The 20,771-nt window shown below is 40.5% G+C and overlaps 2 protein-coding genes across 4 annotated transcripts in view; one reads left to right on the top strand and one right to left on the bottom strand.

Moving 5' to 3' along the window:
- The window catches only part of hspa12b (heat shock protein 12B), a 26,792-nt gene extending 13,515 nt beyond the window's left edge, over positions 1-13,277 (top strand). For all 3 annotated transcript variants that reach the window (XM_044097380.1, XM_044097382.1, XM_044097383.1), the window contains 9 exons: positions 342-446; positions 526-642; positions 2,639-2,816; positions 7,989-8,075; positions 9,136-9,240; positions 9,312-9,570; positions 9,657-9,760; positions 10,475-10,665; positions 10,741-13,277. In XM_044097380.1, coding sequence (XP_043953315.1) covers positions 342-446; positions 526-642; positions 2,639-2,816; positions 7,989-8,075; positions 9,136-9,240; positions 9,312-9,570; positions 9,657-9,760; positions 10,475-10,665; positions 10,741-11,226 — 1,632 coding nt within the window. In that variant the 3' untranslated portion in view covers positions 11,227-13,277. The remainder of the gene's footprint in view (positions 1-341; positions 447-525; positions 643-2,638; positions 2,817-7,988; positions 8,076-9,135; positions 9,241-9,311; positions 9,571-9,656; positions 9,761-10,474; positions 10,666-10,740) is intronic.
- Positions 12,969-20,771, bottom strand: cct7 (chaperonin containing TCP1, subunit 7 (eta)). The gene is made up of 12 exons (XM_044097384.1): positions 20,660-20,771; positions 19,958-20,041; positions 18,979-19,048; positions 18,789-18,895; positions 18,531-18,709; positions 17,340-17,511; positions 16,812-16,976; positions 16,538-16,726; positions 16,375-16,472; positions 16,110-16,242; positions 14,622-14,828; positions 12,969-13,641 (listed from the first exon to the last, which is right to left on the bottom strand). The coding sequence occupies exons 1-12, from the start codon at positions 20,663-20,665 to the stop codon at positions 13,411-13,413; spliced, it is 1,641 nt and encodes a 546-aa protein (XP_043953319.1). The 5' UTR covers positions 20,666-20,771; the 3' UTR covers positions 12,969-13,410.

Below are 20,771 nucleotides of genomic sequence, written 5' to 3'. Positions count from 1 at the left end.
TTGTACAAAACAAGTTAAAAACAACAAGAAGATAATAAAAAGAAAGTAAATTAAAGCCCAAGCAGATTAAAAATTTTAGAGACCTTTTCTATCCAATTATTGATTGGTCAACAGGTCAGCATTTATTTGTTTGTTTATTTGCGTCTTCCAATGTGTTTCTAATATTGTATAATAAGGCTTAAAAGAAAAATCCGTGGAATTTGCCAATTTTCTTACCCGATTAATCAATTAATCGTCTGATTAACCAATTAGTTGTTATTGAACTCTTGAATTAATCCACCCAAATATCCAATCAAGGTTTTGTTTTAGGAATAAAGCTTGTGGTTTCTACGTCTCAATAGGACCTGACGATGGAGACGGAGCTGGAGGCTGTTAACGGTCGGAAGGTCCGGGCCATCGAGGTGTTTGCACATGCCCTGCGCTTCTTCAGAGAACACGCTCTGAAGGTATAACCTTAGTCGTCGCGCAGTCCGTCGCTGTGTTTCCAGATCTAGGGAGCAGTGGTGACTGGAGGTTCTGTTTCAGGAGGTGAAGGACCAGTCGTCTTCGGTGCTGGAAGGAGAGGATATCAGATGGGTGATCACCGTCCCAGCTGTGTGGAGGCAACCGGCCAAGCAGTTCATGAGAGAGGCGGCGTACCTGGTAGGACATCGCAACACGTCTGATGTCGAGGCAAACCCCTCCTCAGATTAAAAGAAAACATTGCCCTTGCGTGGGAAGGTTTCCCTCCACATCATCCTTCCAAACTAATTATCCTTCTAAAAACAAACAACTTCCATTCTCAGACAAAGTCTTTTTTTTAAAGGGTACCTATTATAATTAACATTATGCACATTTTTGAATTTCCATTTGTGTCTCAACTGCTTCTAAAAACAGCCAAACCGCTTAAAAAATCACTGAACTGAACTAAGTCACATTCCTCTGACTCTGCACTGTTACCTAGCAACCTCAGCCAAGCCCAGCCCTGTTACCTAGCAACCCCAGTGGAATTCCAGTATGCTTGGTCAGCTGGTTTTACCACTGTATGCGTTATACAACGGCTGCTGGAAAAGATGAGTTTTGTTGTCGACTAACCATCCAGAAACATTCTTGTTGGCTGTGCAGGAGGCTCCAATTCTGCTTTTCAAAGATGTACAGATGTATAATAGGTCACCTTTTAGCTTTAGAGTAAAATATCCTGTTATAAATATTAATTGTTGAACTTTTTCTATTAATTTGATTATTTTAGGTACCCCAGTTTGTATGTCTGAGAGAGAGAGAGAGAATAAGGAAGGAAAACATCGAGCTGGAAAGAAAGCCTGGGATAAAAGACAGATTAGCTTTCCCATGAAGGATTCTTTACACAGATTACAGAATGCATTTGGCTTTGTCTGTGATGTCACCCTATAAAAATACTCACACCCTTTCTTATTGTGTACGTGTTAGACAGACTTGTAGGAAGTGTGCATGCATGCACAGGAATGCATCAAGCAGGATCGAGGTTCATGCAGCTCTGCATCTCTTTCTGCACCTCTTACTGTTAAAATCATTGATGTCTCTTAGAGCCACACACAGAATGAATCATTTATATTTCCTGCCACTTGCTTCCATCTCAGGTGAGTTAATGAAAAGTCAAATAGACACACACACACTCTCACACATGCTTTGCGCTGGCTCCTGGCTTAAGGCCTGTCGGGGCGTGTGTGCTTCCTGCTGGTGATGATGTCATTAGGAGCGAACAATAAGGGAGACCGGCGTACAAACACAGGAAGTAGAGAGCAGACCCCCGCCCTGCACAGACACAAACTTATTGTTACATCCTACTCAACCTTACGGCCCATAACATTACATTTAATACTTATACAAGTCGTTTAAATACTTCATCCTAACAGATAAGGTCAGGTTTGACTGTTTTTATCTTCACGTCTGTTTAGTGAAAAGGGATTCTTTAAGTGTCGTTACTGTTTTTCTTTCTGTTGACCTCTGAAACTTCTCCTCTTTTCCATCCAAAGGTCAGTGTGAAGTACACAGCTCTGTTTAGTTAACATTTTATCATGACCTATAACGACAAAAGAAAAAACTATCTACACCCTATTATGCGGTAGATTGTAGAACTTCCTGTAGCAGCTATAATTAAAAGCTTATCGGTCTCTTTGGGATCATTACCTTGTTGATGACCCAGTTTGGACAAAGACCCAGCTCATCTTGCATGTGTTTATGCTCCATTTGGGTCTCAACTGCTTCTAAAAACAGCCAAGTGATTGAAAAAAAAAAAACCACCCAGCCATTAATTTGGAACAAGTTCATGTTTTTTTGGTGTCCGGAAAATGAGTTTCAAAACCTTCCATATTGTTAGGTCACATTCTGCAGGCACTGTTTGTTCCGTTACCTAGCAACCCCAACAGGTTTGGACTTACCATCCAGAAATCACTTGAAGTATTCTTGTTGGCTGTGCAGAAGGCTCCACTTCTGCTTTTCAAAGATGATTCTCATCATCTAAAATTGATTTAGTGTGAAAAGAAAAATGTAGTGAACATGTTCCGTATCGTCCACAGCCCATCCTGATCTATTCAAGGAAGCATAATAAGGCTACTGCATCTCTATACTCGCTGGTCTCTCTATGTTGCAGTATACTGTACGTCTCTTCTGCATCCTCCAGGCTGGACTGGTGTCTCCCGACTGCCCTGAGCAGCTCCTTATCGCCCTGGAGCCCGAGGCCGCCTCCATCTACTGTCGGAAACTCCGGCTGCACCAGGTGATCGACCTGAGCCTGCAGCCAATCACAAACGGCCTAGACCTGGACGGGACCCGGCCCTTCGACTCCAGCTTCAGACAAGGCAGGTGGAGCGGCACCCAGGAGTTTTCTCCATTAGCATAAGCATGAAACCTCGCTGTTTGTTTTTGGAGAGAAACAAAGAGCCAGGGGGAAAGACGTGACCTCAGATGCGGCTCATGTTCTTGCCTGAAATGGTTTTGGAAATGTGTGTGTGTGTGTGTGTGTGTGTGCGTGGGTGTGTGTGTGTGTGTGTGTGTGTGTGTGTGTGTGTGTGGGTGTGTATTTCGGGAAAGGTTATGTAAAGACAAACCACTTTGAACAGGACATATGTTTTATGTAGAGCTGCCAGAGAAGCAGAAACAGATTCATGAACTGAGGAAGAAAGAGGAGAAGAGCTGTGTTTAAACAGACAGAATTCCCAGAAAGAGGAAGCGTTCATCCAAAGGCTCCCTCTAATCAACGTAACACTCTGCCTGGGACGCTTTCTCCGGAGTTTAGTTAAATTTTCATCTAAAGTCAGTACTCTAATCTTACATTGTAGGAGTTTCATCAGAAATAGCAAAAGAAAGGACACATGATTAGATGATGTCATATTAAATTTCTTCCAATATTTTTAAAAACACTCATTTAAAAGTTTAACTTTCTTTTACATGTTTATTTTTTTTTTTTAAATAACCACTCATTCTGGGTTCAAATTAACAGCTTCAGCCTCTCATAAACCTCAATGAAGGTCATTTGAGACTTTATGTGATAGCTCAGCTCCAGGTGGCTGATAATTAGGAAGTAGAAGGAAACTCTACAGGCTTGTGTGAGTGACATAATAACCCAGGACACCATTCATGCAAGAACCACTTTTACCTGCAGTGTTGATGTTTGAAAAGGTTGTCCTGGCTCCTTGAAAGAAGCGCATAAAGAAAAATGCATGGCTGGTTTAAACCTTTTGGTTCAGTACACTTATATGTTTATTATTTGTTTGCAACAGATCCATTTTTAATTTTAAAAACATTTTTGCACATTTTTTACCTCCATTTTGCTCTCAGTTGCTTCTAAAAACAGCTCAAGCATTTAAAAAAGAAACCTCCTGTCTTTGTTTTTTAGCAATAGGTTAATGTTTTTGGTGTATAAAAACCTCTGGAGCAGGGGTGTCAAAGTCAAATGGACGGAGGGCCAAATAAAAAATTTGGCTACAAGCCGAGGGCCGGACTGATCGAATGTTCATTGAAATTCTTTTAAATGACGACATAGTGTGCAGCGGACCGGCCCAAGCCTTCAGAATTTCTGGACTGCGTGTTGTGAGGATCGAACGGGGGTGTAGAATAGAGGATCGAACGGGGGGGGCCCCGTTCGATCCGAAGCCTAGTTCTTGTGTCAGAGAGAGAGAGAAGTATTTTTGCAAAAAATGTTTTGTACAGCCCATAGACCCTTTATAACCTCTTCAAGGAAGCATAATAGTTCACCTTTAAAGGAGAACATTTTGCATATTCAAGAGTAAAAAGCTTTTCAAGCAAGAAAACACAGAGGTAATGTATTCAAACCCTGCCTCTGTTTGCAAGACTAAAACACTTTTTAGGTCCTAAAACCACAATGTGAAACTCAGAGGGGGTTTCAGCAATGCATAATTCAGCGGGCAAAGAACATGCCGTCCAAAATCCCCTGCAAAGCCCCACTTTTATATATGCAGCCAGCGAGATGCACACAAAGAACATTCACACACTCTAAACACAGGATATTGTAATTGGAACAAGGTGCAGCGTGACTGTGATCTCACCCCCTCCTGGCCTGTCACTCTCCCTCTCCTTCACTCGCTTTCTCCTTTCTTTCGCTTTTTCTTTCAATCTCTCACTTTATTTTCTCTCTGAGGTCGGTCCCATTCCCAGGACCAAGAGGACAAAAAAAAAAAATCAACCCCACACAAATACAGACACACAAACTTGGCATCACTGACCAGTTTTTTCTTCTTCTTCTTCTTCTTCCTTTTTTTTCCTGCTCTCTTTAGTATTCCTTCCACCTCATTTCGTGTCCAAATTTAGCGCCGGGGAGTCATAAAAACAAGCACATGTACATTTTCTCTTCTGCAGTTTCATGTAAATGGTTTCCAGACTTGCTTGTTGCTCCTGGACAAAAACACACACATGAAATCAAAGCTTGTGTGATTTCAGTCGGCCTTCGTTCGGCTTCATTTACAAAGCACACACACTCACTATCACACAGGCGGCCATTCAAATAAAACTTTGCTTTCAAGACACTATAACATTAAACACAGAATATTTGTTTTGATTTCAACACCCCCCTCGTGCTTTTTCAGAAGTTTCTCGTGCAGTTTCATCTGAGTTTCATACAAAGCAGGGGTCAAACTTACATCATTTTCCCTGCATTCAATGAGTCTAAAAATTAAATAATACTTTACATCAAAGTAATTTGCCTCCATACATGTAGATGCTGATTTGATTTGACTAATAAAATAATATTTAAACACAAAACTGTTTTCTTGAAGTCCACTTTCCATGGCTCTTTAGAGTCTAGAGGGCCACAGATATGGTTGTGGCGGGCCAGATTTGGCCCACGGGCCTTTAATTTGACACATGTGTGCTGAAGCTTCTCCACAATCTCATCCAAAAAAATAAAAACTTATATGGAGCAAAATAGGAACCATGAAGTTTGTTCAAAAGATAAACAATAAAAGAATAAAAAGGATTTGCAACTTTAACTAAATTAAAAGAAAAAAAAAATCTTGGAACTCAAAAAAAAACTTAAATCTGAAAAATTATTTTTTTTTTTTCAAAACTTTTTGTTCACATTTAATTTTTTTTTTTTTTTCAGTTTTAAATTTTCATTTCAGCGTCAAACTTTTGGTTAGGATTCAAATCCTTTTTTTGTTATTTTGAGCAAACATTATGGCCCTATTTTAGCTAAAAAAAAAAAAAAATACAACCCTTTTTTATATTTGTTACTAAAAACAAACCTGATTTAAACATTTTCAGTCTGGACGTTATTATTTAAAGATTTTTTATGATTTGTTTGAACTATTTATTAACAGGATAACAACTTAAGTTATCTTTAAAGCTAAGAAATTAGGTGCAGAAGTTAGTTTATTCTGTCTTGGCTCTGATCAACACATGGATTATAGGTTGAGACTCAATTATCTGCATACACCCTGGCGACAGGATCCAAATATAACCTAAAGATCTCAGAATGTCTATTTTTGTCATTTTTCTAATCATATTTTATGTATTTGATGAATATTTAGTCTTTAAAACCACAGTAACTAACTTCTTGGTAGTATATTGTCTTCCAACATGGCCGTCAGGAGCACCTTGTCTTCTCCAGCTGTGTGTTTGAGCGTTCTCTGTTTTCATTGACCAGCGCTCCGTTCTCTAACCCACCAGTCGCCAAAGCAAATGGAGAAACTGAAACCTGGGCAGCTTCATTTTCCAAAACTCACCCTATTGCCATTCGACTTCAATTTAGTTATTCTTTTGGTTTAACATGTCTAACAAGCTTTTTGGTTTGGGTTCTTACATGCAGATTGAAGCTGGCTGTGTTTAGGTTTTTGACTGAGCTGCTTTTGTCTTAATTTCTTCGTACTAAACATACTTTAAGTGTGTTTACATGGGGAAAGAAAAAAAATGTTTGACAACCAGAAAAGCAAAGTGAGCCCCTGGAAAGTGGTGATGACTCCTTCCAGCTGGAAAGAGTCCAGGCAACCAACAAAGTATCATTATGTGATTAAAATTAAAGCATAAAAGCCACAAATTTAATCCATATTTTGTACATTAAACTTCAAATAATTTCTGTTTAGATTTTTTTCTACAATTATGATACACAGGTCAGATATTTTGAGATGAAAGGAACCCTATTTACACTTTTTTGTGATCTCTTAAGACCACCAACCTTGCGAACCAGAGTTTCTTACACACCAACACCCTCCTAATGGATGTAACGAGAGCTCAACATGGAGAAGTTGAACTAAACATAACTAAATGACACACTAAGTATGTTTAAACCAACATCTAAACCTCAGATAAACTTGACGAGGAATTTCAGGAATGCAGTAATATGTTTTACTAAAACATACACCACTTCGTCAAGTAATAAGTAATCCTAACTGACATAAACGCTAATCCTGATTTGCTGTTAATTTAGAAAAGTTTTTATTTGTCTTTATAAATATGTATGTAAATGTCTGATTTCAACTATAGGAACTGTGACTCTCTGTTAGCTGTATAATCAGCTTCAAAACTATGACAAAAGAAAATAAAAGTGACGATAAGAACCATGTATTACTTTTTTATAACCGTATGGGACAATTATGCCCCACAAGCACAAATAAATGCTCTTAAAAGACATTATTATTTGTATTGCTAATTTAGGACACCAGTTACGTGAAGAAGTGTAATTTATATCACTAACCTTCTCACAGTAACTGCATTTAATCAAATTTATTGATATTTAATGATACTGTTGGGAAAATAATAAAAATAGCAACCGTGATAATCGGGACAGTTTAACAAAACAAAGAAAACAACAACATTGTGAATTAGAATTTATCATGAGAACAATAAATCAAATTTCTTATAATAAATTTATTACAGTACATGAAAAACAAATTTAAAAAATTAATGTCGTTAATGCCCCAATCATTTAATTGCATTATAAATTAAAACAAATTCAATTGTTTTTCCTTAGACATGTCTTATCTCTTATCTCTTTTTTGTCTGTTTCCACCAAAAATGGATGATAAAAGTCTGGTGCTTTGGGATCAACTAGCCCTTTTTTGAAGGATAATTTTGTTTATAAAGACTTCAAAATTAATTTTCTTTGTTGTTTTGTTGATTCATTTTAAATATTTAAAATGTCTTCCAGTTTCAGTGTTAAATGTTCACTTGAATTAAAAGTTTATTGATTTTTTTTTAGAATATGCTCTTGCATTATTATTTTGCCATTACCTTTATATCACTTAAAAATGGTCTCAAAACAACAATATTATCGTTTATCGCAATAACTTCTGGAACAATTTATCCTCCAGCAAAATGTGTTACTGTGAGAGGCCTACCCACATCATGCACAAAGATGGAAACTATCCCTTTAAGATATCTTGGAACACACTGTTTCCCAACTGAACTCGGTGAGAACGAGTTGTTGTTTTTAGGCCGGTTGTTGTTGTTCAGCTGATCCACTTTTCAACATTCAGCTTTTAAAAACCGTTTTTGTTTTGTTTCGTTTTGTTCTGCAGCGCGGGAGCAGCTGAGGCGATCCAGACACAGCAGGACCTTTCTGGTGGAGAGTGGAACCGGAGAGCTGTGGTCCGAGCTGCAGACCGGTGAGTGTGTCTGACGGTCCGCCTCACATCCAACACACTGATGGCTTTGACCTTTACCCTCCGACATGCTGACTATGTTATGCAGAGATGTTCTCTCTTTCTCTGTGTGTGTGTGTGTGTGCGTGTGTGTGTGTGTGTGTTTAGGGGGAGGTGCTGCATTCTGGTGCGTTGTGTTTATTTTTTTCCCCTCCAGACATAATCGATGTTTAAGAGTCCTTTTCAGCAAACCTCATTCTCTGAGTGGGTCGAACAATATTCAGGATTTACATCTCAATGTTGCGTTAAAAAACATCCTTCCAGGGCAGAATTTGAGTTTGATCGTTTCTGTGTTGAACCGTAACGACAATCTGACGAAACGCGTGGCCCCACTGACCTTTTCTGCTCTCTTTCCTGTCCAAACACACACACACACACACAGGATGGACCCAGCCCATGGGACTCTCTACCCCTGCGCTCCAAACCCACTGAGGCAGTTACACAAGAAACCTACCTTTGTCCTCCTTTCTTGCATTTTATTTGCTGTTTCTTTGCAGATCTAGTCATTTCATACTGTGTCTTTTTATGTTTGGGTTGAGTCTCCATGCACATCATAAACTCTCTCAGACAAACAGCCGTTACTCAACCCTGAAGTTGTTTATTGGTTTTGAGCCTTAAGGGAAAACAACAGACACATCCTTTAAAAAACGAATCACTCAGATTGATCTCTGCTCTTGCCTTGCAGTGATGTGATTGAACTTTGTCACATGAAGTAATACTATAGCAACAAACTTTAATGACAGAAAACTCATTAAATAAATCCATCAGACTGCAATAAGAAAGCACTGAAATCTGTTGTACTGCAGTAAATATGTCAAATATCACTATTTCTCTGCTAACTTAAAAGCTAGTATTATAAAATTTAAGGTTTTATTCTGGGATGGCAGTGAGATAAAAGCATTGCTACACATCCTAAAAGAATATGTTTATCACTGTAAGACAAATGTAGAAACCACTTTACTACAAAAAAACTAAAGAAATGAGATGAGAGTGAAGACTTTTGCTCACTACTTCCTGTCTGTAGGTGACAGGTACGTTGTTGCAGACTGTGGAGGAGGAACGGTTGACCTGACGGTTCATCAGATTGAGCAGCCGCAGGGAACACTTAAAGAGCTCTACAAAGCCTCAGGTACACAACTTCTCCATCCAGAAATGACAACGATTTTCGACACATTTCAAAAACTTCAGTGCGTCTTCCAGGTGGTCCGTACGGTGCAGTCGGGGTCGATCTGGCCTTCGAAGCCATGTTGTGCCAGATCTTCGGCGAGGACTTCATTCAGAGCTTCAAAGCCAAGCGGCCGGCGGCCTGGGTGGACCTCATGATTGCGTTCGAGGCGAGGAAACGAACCGCGTCGCCAGGAAGAGCAAACGCCCTGAATATCTCCCTGCCCTTCTCTTTCATCGACTTCTACAAGAGACACAGAGGGCAGAGTGTGGAGGCCGCCCTGAGGAGGAGCAAGTGAGTAGGACTGATGAGTGGAAGTCTGAGGCTGTGGCCTGTTGTGTCAGTAAACGTCAACAAGAATCTGTTTTTGTCTGTGTTAGCATGAACATCGTGAAGTGGTCGTCTCAGGGAATGCTGCGGCTGACCCAGGAAGCAATGAATGAACTCTTCCAGCCGACCATCAGCAACATAGTCAGACATATAGGTGAGAAAGGCATGGGGGACAATCAGACACTGTCCATACACAGAAAGAGAAACTGTCTTTGACTTGTTTGTTACTTTCCACATCTAAGCCATCATGTCTTCATCCAGAAACTTCCCGGTGGTTTACCACAACAATCAGGAAATGCTACTGGTTTTCTTAACCACAGCTAGATTGTGAAATGGTTGGGTGAAACAACTATTAACTGTTTTCTACTTGTTTCAGTGGAACACATTTCTTTCCTAACATTTTCAGTGATTTACCACTGAGTTTACCATTTGATGCTAATACCAAATATGGATGTGGCACAAATCGGATTTTTGACAATGTGAAAAGATAGGAATTGGGCCATTTAGACTGCTGTGACACATGCGGGAAAATATTGGTCGCATTCGGCTGCTGTGTGAACATTGATTTAGTCCTGTGCCTAAAGAGTCAGCAAAGTAGCGTTACGTCACTAGTGTAGTTTTTGGGGTAGTTCTTGTCATGTTGGCTTGGCATCATAGATTTCTGATGCTGTTAGAAAGCTACAGTACCTTCAACCTTTGGCAGATTTACAGTACACAAATTCTCTGACCTGAGAGGCCCAGAAAAGCTTTTATATCAATGACCTTTAGGGAATAGAATACTAAACTTATAACCAGTGGGAAAGTAATCAGAAGGTGAAGTTCTTCAGAAATAACAACTCTGTAATGATTGTTTTATTTTTTCTAACAGAGGAGTTGATGGGGAAGCCGGAGGTGCGCTGTATACGCTTCCTGTTCCTGGTTGGTGGTTTTGCAGAGTCGTCGATGTTGCAGAAAGCAGTCCAGAAGGCACTGGGAAGGACCTGCCGGATCATCATCCCCCATGATGTCGGCCTCACCATCCTGAAGGGTGCCGTTCTCTTCGGACTGGATCCCACTGTGGTAAAGCACCAGGAATACCAGTTAGCATCAGAGTGGCTAACTGTGACTCTCAATCTAATGGCTTCTCTCTCGCAGGTCAGAGTACGACGTTGCCCTGTGACCTACGGGGTCGGCGTCCTGAACCGGTTCGTTGAGGGACGGCACCCTCGGGATAAGCTCCTCATCAAAGATGGCCGCGAGTGGTGCACGGACATCTTCGATCGCTTCGTGTCCATCGACCAGTCTGTGGCGCTGGGAGAGGTCGTTCGACGAAGCTACACACCCGCTCGGGTGGGGCAGCGGAAGATCATCATCAACATCTACTGCAGCGCCACAGATGACGTCACCTACATCTCCGACCCCGGCGTCCGGAAGTGCGGGACAATAACCTTAGACTTACCGGAACCACTGGTGCCACCTGGGGCGGTGGGAGGACCAGAAGCAGGAGCGATGATAGAAAGCCCAGAAAGGAGAGAGATCAGAGCCACCATGCAGTTTGGAGATACGGAGATCAAAGTCACGGCTATTGATGTCATGTCTAACAGGTCTGTCCGGGCTTCCATAGACTTCCTGTCCAACTAAGGTGGAGTAGCTTAAAGAGACATGAAAACAACCAAAACTGATTAAATTCAGACATTATGGATCTTGATGTTCAATCAATATTAAATGCTTTCTCGGACTCTCCCTGAGTTTATCCATCCAGCCCTCCAGAGAAGTTTTGATTTCTGTGCATTTTCTGCACAGAAACTCTTCAAAGAAACAAAACACCCCCTAAGACACAGGATGCTGGAACAAACTTACCCTTCAGTATAAGGATTTCAAGCTAAGACTGAATCACTTAAAGACATCATAAAGTATACTACCTAGAGTGAAAATAACTCTTGTTTATTTTATCCTGATATGATACTCAATACCTCATTTAAATTCTATCATAAAACCTGTTTGGACTCGTATTGTTTCTCTAACAACGTAGTGTTCCATCTAGTGGTAAGATGACATAACTACAAGTTGGAAAAGAACATTAAGGATTGTGGCATTATAGCATTTTAAACTTTTACAGTGTCATATGAGTGCTACTGTGTTGAATATATTTACTCAGACTTGATTTGTTTAAACCGAATGGAAGCAGTATAAAAAGGGCCTATAACGTTTCCATGTTTTACAACATAGTAAGAAAGTTTTTAAAAATGTTATATAAAAACTGTCAATACAGCTAGCATTGGGCATCCCTTGAAGGTTGGTTTGCTAACGTTTGCTAAATGTCAGAATGAAACACGATGGACGAACGTTGGCTGGAGGTCGAACGTTTGCTGAACGTCCGCAGACAACGTTCTACGTCACACAGACGTTCAGACAATTTCAGAGATACAAACGTTTCTAAGAGAAATATTGCAATTCTGTAAAAAAAAAAAAAAAAAACTGTGATCACTATAAGGGTTAAAAAGACACAAAAAATAACAATTACAAAAATTACAGCAAAAAAATAAACAAATAAATAAAAATCAACGTTTGGATAACGTCATGTCCGAACATTCGACATTGAACATTAGCTTTTTTAGCTAGGTCAAAAATAAAGCTTAAATGTATGAAAGATGACTAAGTTGTTTCTTGTAGTCGGTGGCCAGGTTTTATAAGTTTCAAGAGGGATTTTAGGCCATTCTTCTGTACAGAAACTCTTTTGCTCATTTGTTTTCTGTAGGCTTGGGATATGTAGTCTGGGTTAGCCTATCCATGACAAAATGATTCTTCTTTAGACACTACGCTGGAAAACCCATTCATTTTCAGATAATGGCATTTATTTGAGCATATACTCCAGTTAAAGATAAATTAGTTACTAAATTAAATTTCAATCAGTTCGTCACAATTATTGCGATTAATCATTTTAGCCCCTAATACCTTGAGAAGCTTACAAAGCCATGAGTTCATTTGCAAATACTTTAACTAGGGTGACCAGACGTCCTCTTTTTCCCGGACATGTCCTACTTTTCAGACCTAAAAAAAATGTCCGGGGGGAATTTCAAAATCGTCCGGGATTTTGGTGAACTGCCTCAAAACACATTAGTGTTACCTCCCCCCGTTGGCGCATGTTTGTACGCCGATTTTTACCCCCCCCCCTCCAGATTTTTCATTTGAGCCCTATGTGGTTCCGAGAGCAAGTTTGGGGTCTAAAGGAAGATGCATTGTGATCAGAACCACCTCAGTCGACTACATTAAAAAAGGGGAAGAAGCTTTATACCTACGCTGCTCATTATTTAAAATACTAATACTACTAAAATAAATCTGTAGTGTTTAAAACCACTTTGAACATGAACACTAGGAATGAATTTTTGATTTCAGCCGTGAATTTATTGATAACAATGGTCCAATAAATAGCTTCACATAGATGGTTTCAGAACTGCTCAACATCCTTTCAGTGCTTTTTTCACCCCCCACATGAAACAACAGCTTTCCTTATTAACAAAACAAGGCTAAAGGTTACAGACTCCATCAGGTCACAGAGGAAAGACCAGCCCGTTTCAGAGAAATAAAAAAAGATAAACAGCTGCTGTCATTCTGCTAGTACTGGCTACAGGAAGAAAATATGAAATGCTTTAGTTGGCTGGTCAGAAACTACAAGACAAGAGAGGAGAGATCTTTTATTTTAGCAGAATGTCCAAAGAATCTGGGTTGAAAACATTGAAAATCTCCCCCAAAAACTAAAGCAGCCTCCAGAAATTCTTCCTCCTGCATCTGCGTTTGGATAATTTTTTCTGTTGATGGGTTTAGTTAGTGAGCGTGGGGTCTGCCGCGGCCTCTGCCCCTGCCGGCGCCACCTGGAGGTCCGTCTCCGCTGCTGCGGGGGTTCTTGATCGTCTCGTCGACCGACAGGATGAGGCAGGCCGCCTCCGACGCCGCCGTCAGGGCGTTGATCTTCACGATGGACGGCTCCCAGACGCAGGCGAGGAAGTTGTCGGTGATGTCCTCGCTGGTGATGTCCACGCCAAACCAGAGGCCGCCCTGCAGTGACAGAAAAATGAATGCAGCTGTCGGAAAAACCGTAACCAAGAGCAGAAATAGATATTTTGATGTTTTTTCTACAACAGTGTTGGGGCTTTACTAAGAAAAGTAAAAAAAAACAACAAAAATAAAGTCATAAAATGACAACAAATTCATATTATAAGACGTACGAGAATAAAGTTATAGTATTACAAGAATAAAGACATAAAATTACGAGAAGTCATATGACAATAAAGTTTAAATGAGAAAGAATAAACTCGCATGACAATGAAGTCATAATATGAGAATAAAGTTGCAATACGATGACTTTCTTCTTGTTTGACCCATTCTCGTAGTATTTTTCTGAGTCGTAATTTTAATAACTGAGAGTCTTAAATTTGGTTTAATTGGGGATCAAAATTGCAACATTTGCTACATTTTCAGTTGGTGCAGTTCACTTTCACACTGCTCTTCGTCAAAAACCCAAACTAATTGAAAAACCTGTTCCCCTCCTCACCTGTGGTGGCGCTGCACCAAGAACTACTGAAGGAAATGACAGAAATCTCTGAAGAAGACACTGGTTAACGTTCACTCTTTATCAAATGTAAACAAATGACATCAGATTTTAGCGGTTGTGGGATTTCTCTTTTGTCTTTGCTAAGACTACGGCCTGTCTCTCCCTTTGGCGCTAGACTAGCGGGTTTGTTTTGATTGTATTTACCCACAACCCCCTGCGCTTTAGTCATTTCCTTCATTGGGAGCGGCCTCCTGTCCACTTGGTATTTCACATATGCCTTGAAATTGCGCCACAGTTAAAAACCTCAAACTTATCCGAGTTCAAGGTTTTTAAATGGACCAGTTACTGTTTCGGTCCACAGAGTTCAATTATGCATTCACACCTCCACAAATGAACTGGACTTTCTAGAGAAACAAACTAGAGTTTGATTAAAGCGGACTAAAAAGGGCTGGTGTGAATTCAATCTCAAAGCTTCGTTTCCTACCTGCGCATGCTTTGCTCGCAGTTTGTTAAGGATGTTGGTGGCGTCGAAGCCGGCATTGTCGCACAGTTGTCGGGGGATGACCTCCAGGGCCTTGGCATACGCTCCGATCAACAGCTGCTGCTTCCCAGGAATGGTTCTGGAGTAATCCCGGAGGTACTTGGACAGCTCCATCTCTATAGCTCCTCCGCCTGCAACAATGGAGTCATTCTGGAAAGAGACAACACGCGACGTGTTCATCTACATCTGGATAGATGTCAGATCATGAGGATATTGCTGCAGCTCTTCACCAGCTGTATATACATCTACAGTAACTTATTATTCCCAATTATCCTTCGCCAAACATCTCATACTTTATTTTCAGAACACTCAACACTGGAACTGAACCAAAAACAAAAATAAAATGGATTCTCAGTCTCCATTAGCAAAGATGTACTTGAATGAAAACACCAAAGTGTAAATAAATACTGGATTTAACCAAAAGAGTGCAGATTATGAACTCTGTATACCATATTGCCCTTCAGCAATTGTTAGATTTAAATAGAGAAGATGGGCACATCCGACTACCTGATGCAAAAGTTCACACTACACTTAGTTCACACCTACATTTTCCCCTTATGACAATCATAGAACGTTAATGGTCCAAAATTGTCGCTTGTTATCATCCTGTAGTGTGTGGTGTGTTAACCAGCCTGTTGAATGTGACAGGTAGCCAATCAGAAAGCACTGATTCTCTTCCTGCTTTCTGAAGGGAAATTACTGAGGGGAATCCCAAACAGCTGACAAGGCGCAACCCGAAGTCCAGCGGACAGTGGAGATGATATGTGGAAATAACATTAATGTTTATAAAACATTTCGTGCAAAGAATATAAAAATAACGAGGGGAGGAGTTGGAGCGAAATTGCTACGCAGTTGATGAACCCGATAACTTTTCAGCTGTTCTTCGTTAACGGGACATAAATAGGTTGTAATGATTTTCATTCAGTCAGGACGTTACGCTGACACTAGAGCCACATGCGTTGCAGGTAGATTGTAGTAAAGCATTGATTAATGCCTGGTTTTAAAATTAGTTAACTGAACTTGTAGCCATTATTTTGTGCTCATTGTTGGACACCATAAGGCACAAACCGTTATACCTAGGATTTCTGTTGGTTAATGTGTGATCTCTCAGGTTTTGAAAATGGGCCGACAGCTCTAAGATGGTGTAGTGTGAACTGGACATTACACTAAGGAAATGAGGAAGGGAGGATCAGTGGAGAGCAGCGGAGTTTAGCTTTTTTTCATTCAGTGTCATCAACAGAAAAAGAAAAAGGCCGGAAGAGACGATCATTAAAATGACATTGATAGTTTTAATTTATTGTACGATTAATTGATTTATCGTTTATCGCGACAGGCCTAACCAGACATGATATTTGCAGCATGTAAACAACCTTCTGGTTTCTGAAGTGAACCACTACCAGTCATAGACGAGTTCAAAATTGAGAACCGAACCTTGATGGCTCTGCGGACGATCATGATGGCGTCGTGCAGCGAACGCTCCGTCTCCTCTGTGAACTGCTCCGCTCCACCTCTCAGGATGATGGTGGACGTCTTCGCCTTCGGGCAGCCCTTAAAGAAGTTGTACCTGCGAATAAAAAGAAGACATGTTACCCAGGTCGCCACTTCCTTACAGACTCAAAACAATCACCAGACCGAACATTTCTAGGACCAAGTCCTTCATCTCAATGACAAACCACCAACAGGAAATCTCTCTCACCTCTCTCCTCCCACCTGCACCTCCTCAAAGAGCTCACACAGCCCCAGAACGTCGTCCGTCAGCGCGCTGACCGACGTCTGGATGGATCCTCCACAGGCCTGCAACACAAACCAGTTAGAGATCCTTCGGTTCAGACCAGCCGGTTCAATCTGCCCTGTCTCACCATCATGGTCCTCTTCAGGTCCTCCTCTTGCACCCTGCCAGCACAGAACAGGTCCCTGTCGGCAAAGTACTGCGTGGCCACATCGCCGATGGGCAACTTGGACAGAACCACCTTTGCTCCTGATTGGTAGATCTTCTCCAGCTTGTCGTACAGGATGTTCCACTCTGCGTCCACGATGGCCTGGTAGTCCTGTGGGAGTAACGTTGCAGACATCATGCGAAAGACCAAAAAAAAATACTGATTTAAAGAGTTTAACGCTGAGACGAAGGCTGACCTCCACTGATTTCACACGGACTTCGGCGTTCTCCTTCTCGGCCTTCAGCTCCAGCTCCACGTTGAGCAGCGCGATCTTTGGGTTCTCGTAGCGTTTGGGCTGCATCTCGAAGCCGGCGTAGGAGAACGTCTTCTTGAACGCAACACCAGAGACCAACTGGGAATCCTGAACAGAGAATTTCCTCCAGAATTTAATTTCACAACTAACATTTAATCCAGGGTTCGCACATTTATCCCATAATAAGATTCAAGCACCTTTGAAAAATTTTCAAGGTAAGTTTTTAGACTTTTCCAGCACCACACACTGGAAATAAAGGCAATACAAAAAAATAGTCAACTTTAATTCACAGTTATGATAATTATGATGACTGTGAACCTCTGGAGATGATGATGCAAAGAAAGATTTTACATAAAATCAAGAAACAATGTAGTTTCAATATTAAGCACTTCCCAAACCTTGAAAACACCTAAATGAAATTGAAGCAGCGATAAGAAACTAGACACCTGAAACTGAACGGTGAGCACCAACCTCGAGGGCGCCTCCATGCACCTTCTTGATGCCGATCATCTTGAGAGACAGCAGGTCGTCCAGAGACATAACGGCATCCACCACCATCTTGGAGAAGAAGCCCTTCTCACCGGCAATCAGCTTGGAGTTCATTGCTGTGGCGGCACATTTCTCCAGCAGCTGCCTCTGCTCCCTGAGAAAGTTTAGAAAACATTTACAACTCAACCAAACGGGAGAAGGTGATTTGATTAATTTAAAAGCCATTAATACGGTTTTGGCAGGCATTTTTTATTTTTTTAAAGTTTTTTCTGTTGGCTCTAGTGGCCTTTATTTGAAAGCAGTTTGACAGGAAAGACGGTTATGAGAGAAGGGGAAGACATGTAGCAAATGTCGCCAGGCCGGGACTCGAACCTGCGACCACCGGCACGAGGACTGAGGCCTCAATATGTGGGTTGTGCTTTCCCCCTGTGCCACCACTGCATCCCCAGGTGTCAGACATTTTTAAATACCATTATGAATGACATTTAAGATCTGTATCACAACAGAAATATGCAAAAGAAGAGCAGTGCCAACGTTTTTAACACAGAATGAATGTAACATCGCACAGACGTGAACCAGCGTCAGAGATAAACACTTACTATCTATGATAGAGACAGAAAAGTCATCTCCCTAGCAACAGTATATCAGCAGCTAGTCAGCAGTAGCCTCAAAAGCCTCGAATCATAGAACACAATGAATATGTCTGCAAGTGACTCAAACTTTTGCCTGACAGAAAAGTCTCCAGAAAAATACAGTATATGCACTATAGAAGAGTAAATAAAAAAACTTAGGACACATTTAAGACTTTTTAAGGCCAACTGGCAGGTTTTTGAATTAATTTCAGAAATTTTAAGGCCTTAATTTTAGATACGTGAATTTAAGACTTTTAAGGATGTGAGGACGTAATAAAGCTAGCTAGCAATGGTACATTTGCAGCTAGGAGCAGGAGCCTCAACTACCTCGTATCACACAAAGAAGTGCATACCTACTCAAAGTTTTACAAAACAGTAAAGTCCCATGGGAAAAAAATCTACATAAAATAAATGAGATTACATAGTTCTGCTACAACAAAATTTAAGAAAGCTTTTTTCAATTAATTCAAGACTTTTTTGAGGGCTAATTGTCTATCTATGAATAGAAGATATTTTAAGGGATGCCTGTTTAAAGACTCACTGTTTGTCATCTTTCTTCACAGAGACGGCGATCTCCTTGATCTTGCTAACAGCGAGGTTGGTGGCAGTGCGGAACGCTCTGATGATGGTCTGAGGGTGGAGACCGTCCTCCACATACGGCTTCAGCTGCTTCAGGAACTCGGCGGCGAGAAGGGTGACGGATGTGGTACCGTCTCCAACCTGGAGGAGGATTCGGTGGAAACAGAAAAATTTAACTTCATCCGACTTTAAATGTGAAATCTGCCGACCTGGAACTCACCTCGGCATCCTGGGAGCGGGCGATGTCTACCAGCGTCTTGGCTGCAGGATGAACCACATCCAGAAGTTTCAGTATGGTGGCGCCATCATTGGAGATCGTGGCTTTACCTGGAAGAACAAACACCTTTTAAAAAACTATAATAAAACCACAAGAGACTGAGCCAAAAATAACTAATTTCATCTGTTCTCACCTCTTCCATCCACCAGCAGCTTGTCCATCCCCCGGGGCCCGAGGGTGGTCCTGACAGCCTCAGAAATCACCTGCAGGATGAAACATCACCACTATGGTTAAGAAGGAAGTTACTTTGAATCTCACATTACTTTAATAGTTTCTTTTGACACCTAAAACTTAGTTCCAAACACAAATAATGAATGGAAGTAGTTGAAAATTCCACTTTAACACATTTCCTTGTTTTTCTGACAGCGACTTCTATTTTCTTAAAAGGCCTAAGCTTGATTAAACCTTTCACAAATAAACTACATTAATGTCACTGAGGGTAATACACAGACAGTAGACAGGATGTTTTATCAGATAACTTGTTTGATTTAACTAAATTATTGTAGATTTAAAAATGTTGGTGAAACAACATCAGTTATTGATTCAATGTTTCAGAAACAATGTTTAGAGCGGAATTAACCACACACTGTCTGAATGTATCACTTAATTTATGCCAAATTGAAACAATTTATGGAGTTTTCAGCTTCACGTTACTTCAAGGTTTTATGTCTTTAAAGTGGTAAAAACTCTTTATCATAATATTCTGCCAAAATTTAAAGTTAGTTTAATGAGAAAAAGACATTTTTGGGGTAAGGGGTTTAGATTGGTGCACACAGCCGAACAACAAATTTAAAGGATTCCTACATCTTTTCATCACTTAAATAAACAAAAAAAAGAAGTGAAAACTACTTCAAAATCTAGCAGATGTTTGAAATGCTATAACACTTTAGTAACTTTAACAATACAGAGATTCTGTTGTTTTAGCCACAGTCGGTATAATTGCTACTAACAAAAACTACTAATAGCTTGTCATATTTGTGTGTATCTAAATGCATTACTCAAGACTACCAAACCATGTCTACCTGGACAGTTGCTATAAACAAACAACAATAAACTGCTACATTTCTTAAATAATGAAAGATAGGACAGAACAGGTGAAGTCTTCCTCTCACCTGGCAGGCATTGATGTTACTGATGAGCTGGGGAATGCCCTGGGATGAGTCTGTCCCCTCTTTCAGCAGAATAACCGGTGTGGGCTGCAGAAAAAAAGTCACAAAAATCAAGTATCAGATAACTGACAACATAAAAGTAAAACTGGGAAAGAAGGGTCTTGAGTTTAACTCATGTGGTGCAGCTGATTTCCTGTCTATTCACAACATTTACAGCTATGTAAACACCAGCTGGCTCCTTTGATAATTTGGTCAAACTTGCAACTTAAATATCCCTTACAAAGGCAATCAGACAAAAGGGGGAACTCCTACGTAGAGCATCTTAAATAAAAGAATTAGACGCAAAGTTAAAAAAGAACTAAAAAAAAACCCAAAATAATAAAACTAAACTTTCCACAATGTGAAAAACTTACAAAATGTGAGACAAACTGTGTTTGGTTATATTTATAAACCCGTTTATTTGCAACAAGCTAACGGACATCGCCACTAGAATCACATACGCCCATTGATTGCAGGATGCTAACACCTTAGGGGCTAACAATAACGTCTTAATTTAAGTAATTTCAATATAATAGTAGCTTTGCAGCACATCTACTTGTCAGTCACATATAATTAGAACACCTCCAATGTTAATTATGGCTGATAAAGTAAAGGATGGACACGGATTATGATTTGATTTCGGGGCTTCAATGCTAACTCACTCACCATCATCTTTGCAGTTCTTTCGAGAAGCTTTCACCGGCATCCGATCCCACAATGCTTTGCGACCGTTACGTTTGTTTGGGGCTGCGTTCAAAGAGCAGCGTTATAATTTACA

This window comes from Gambusia affinis, linkage group LG18, assembly GCF_019740435.1.
Source record: "Gambusia affinis linkage group LG18, SWU_Gaff_1.0, whole genome shotgun sequence".
NCBI lineage: Eukaryota > Metazoa > Chordata > Actinopteri > Cyprinodontiformes > Poeciliidae > Gambusia > Gambusia affinis.
Note: the sequence above shows the minus strand (reverse complement) of the source record. Positions and strands in the feature narration are given on the sequence as shown.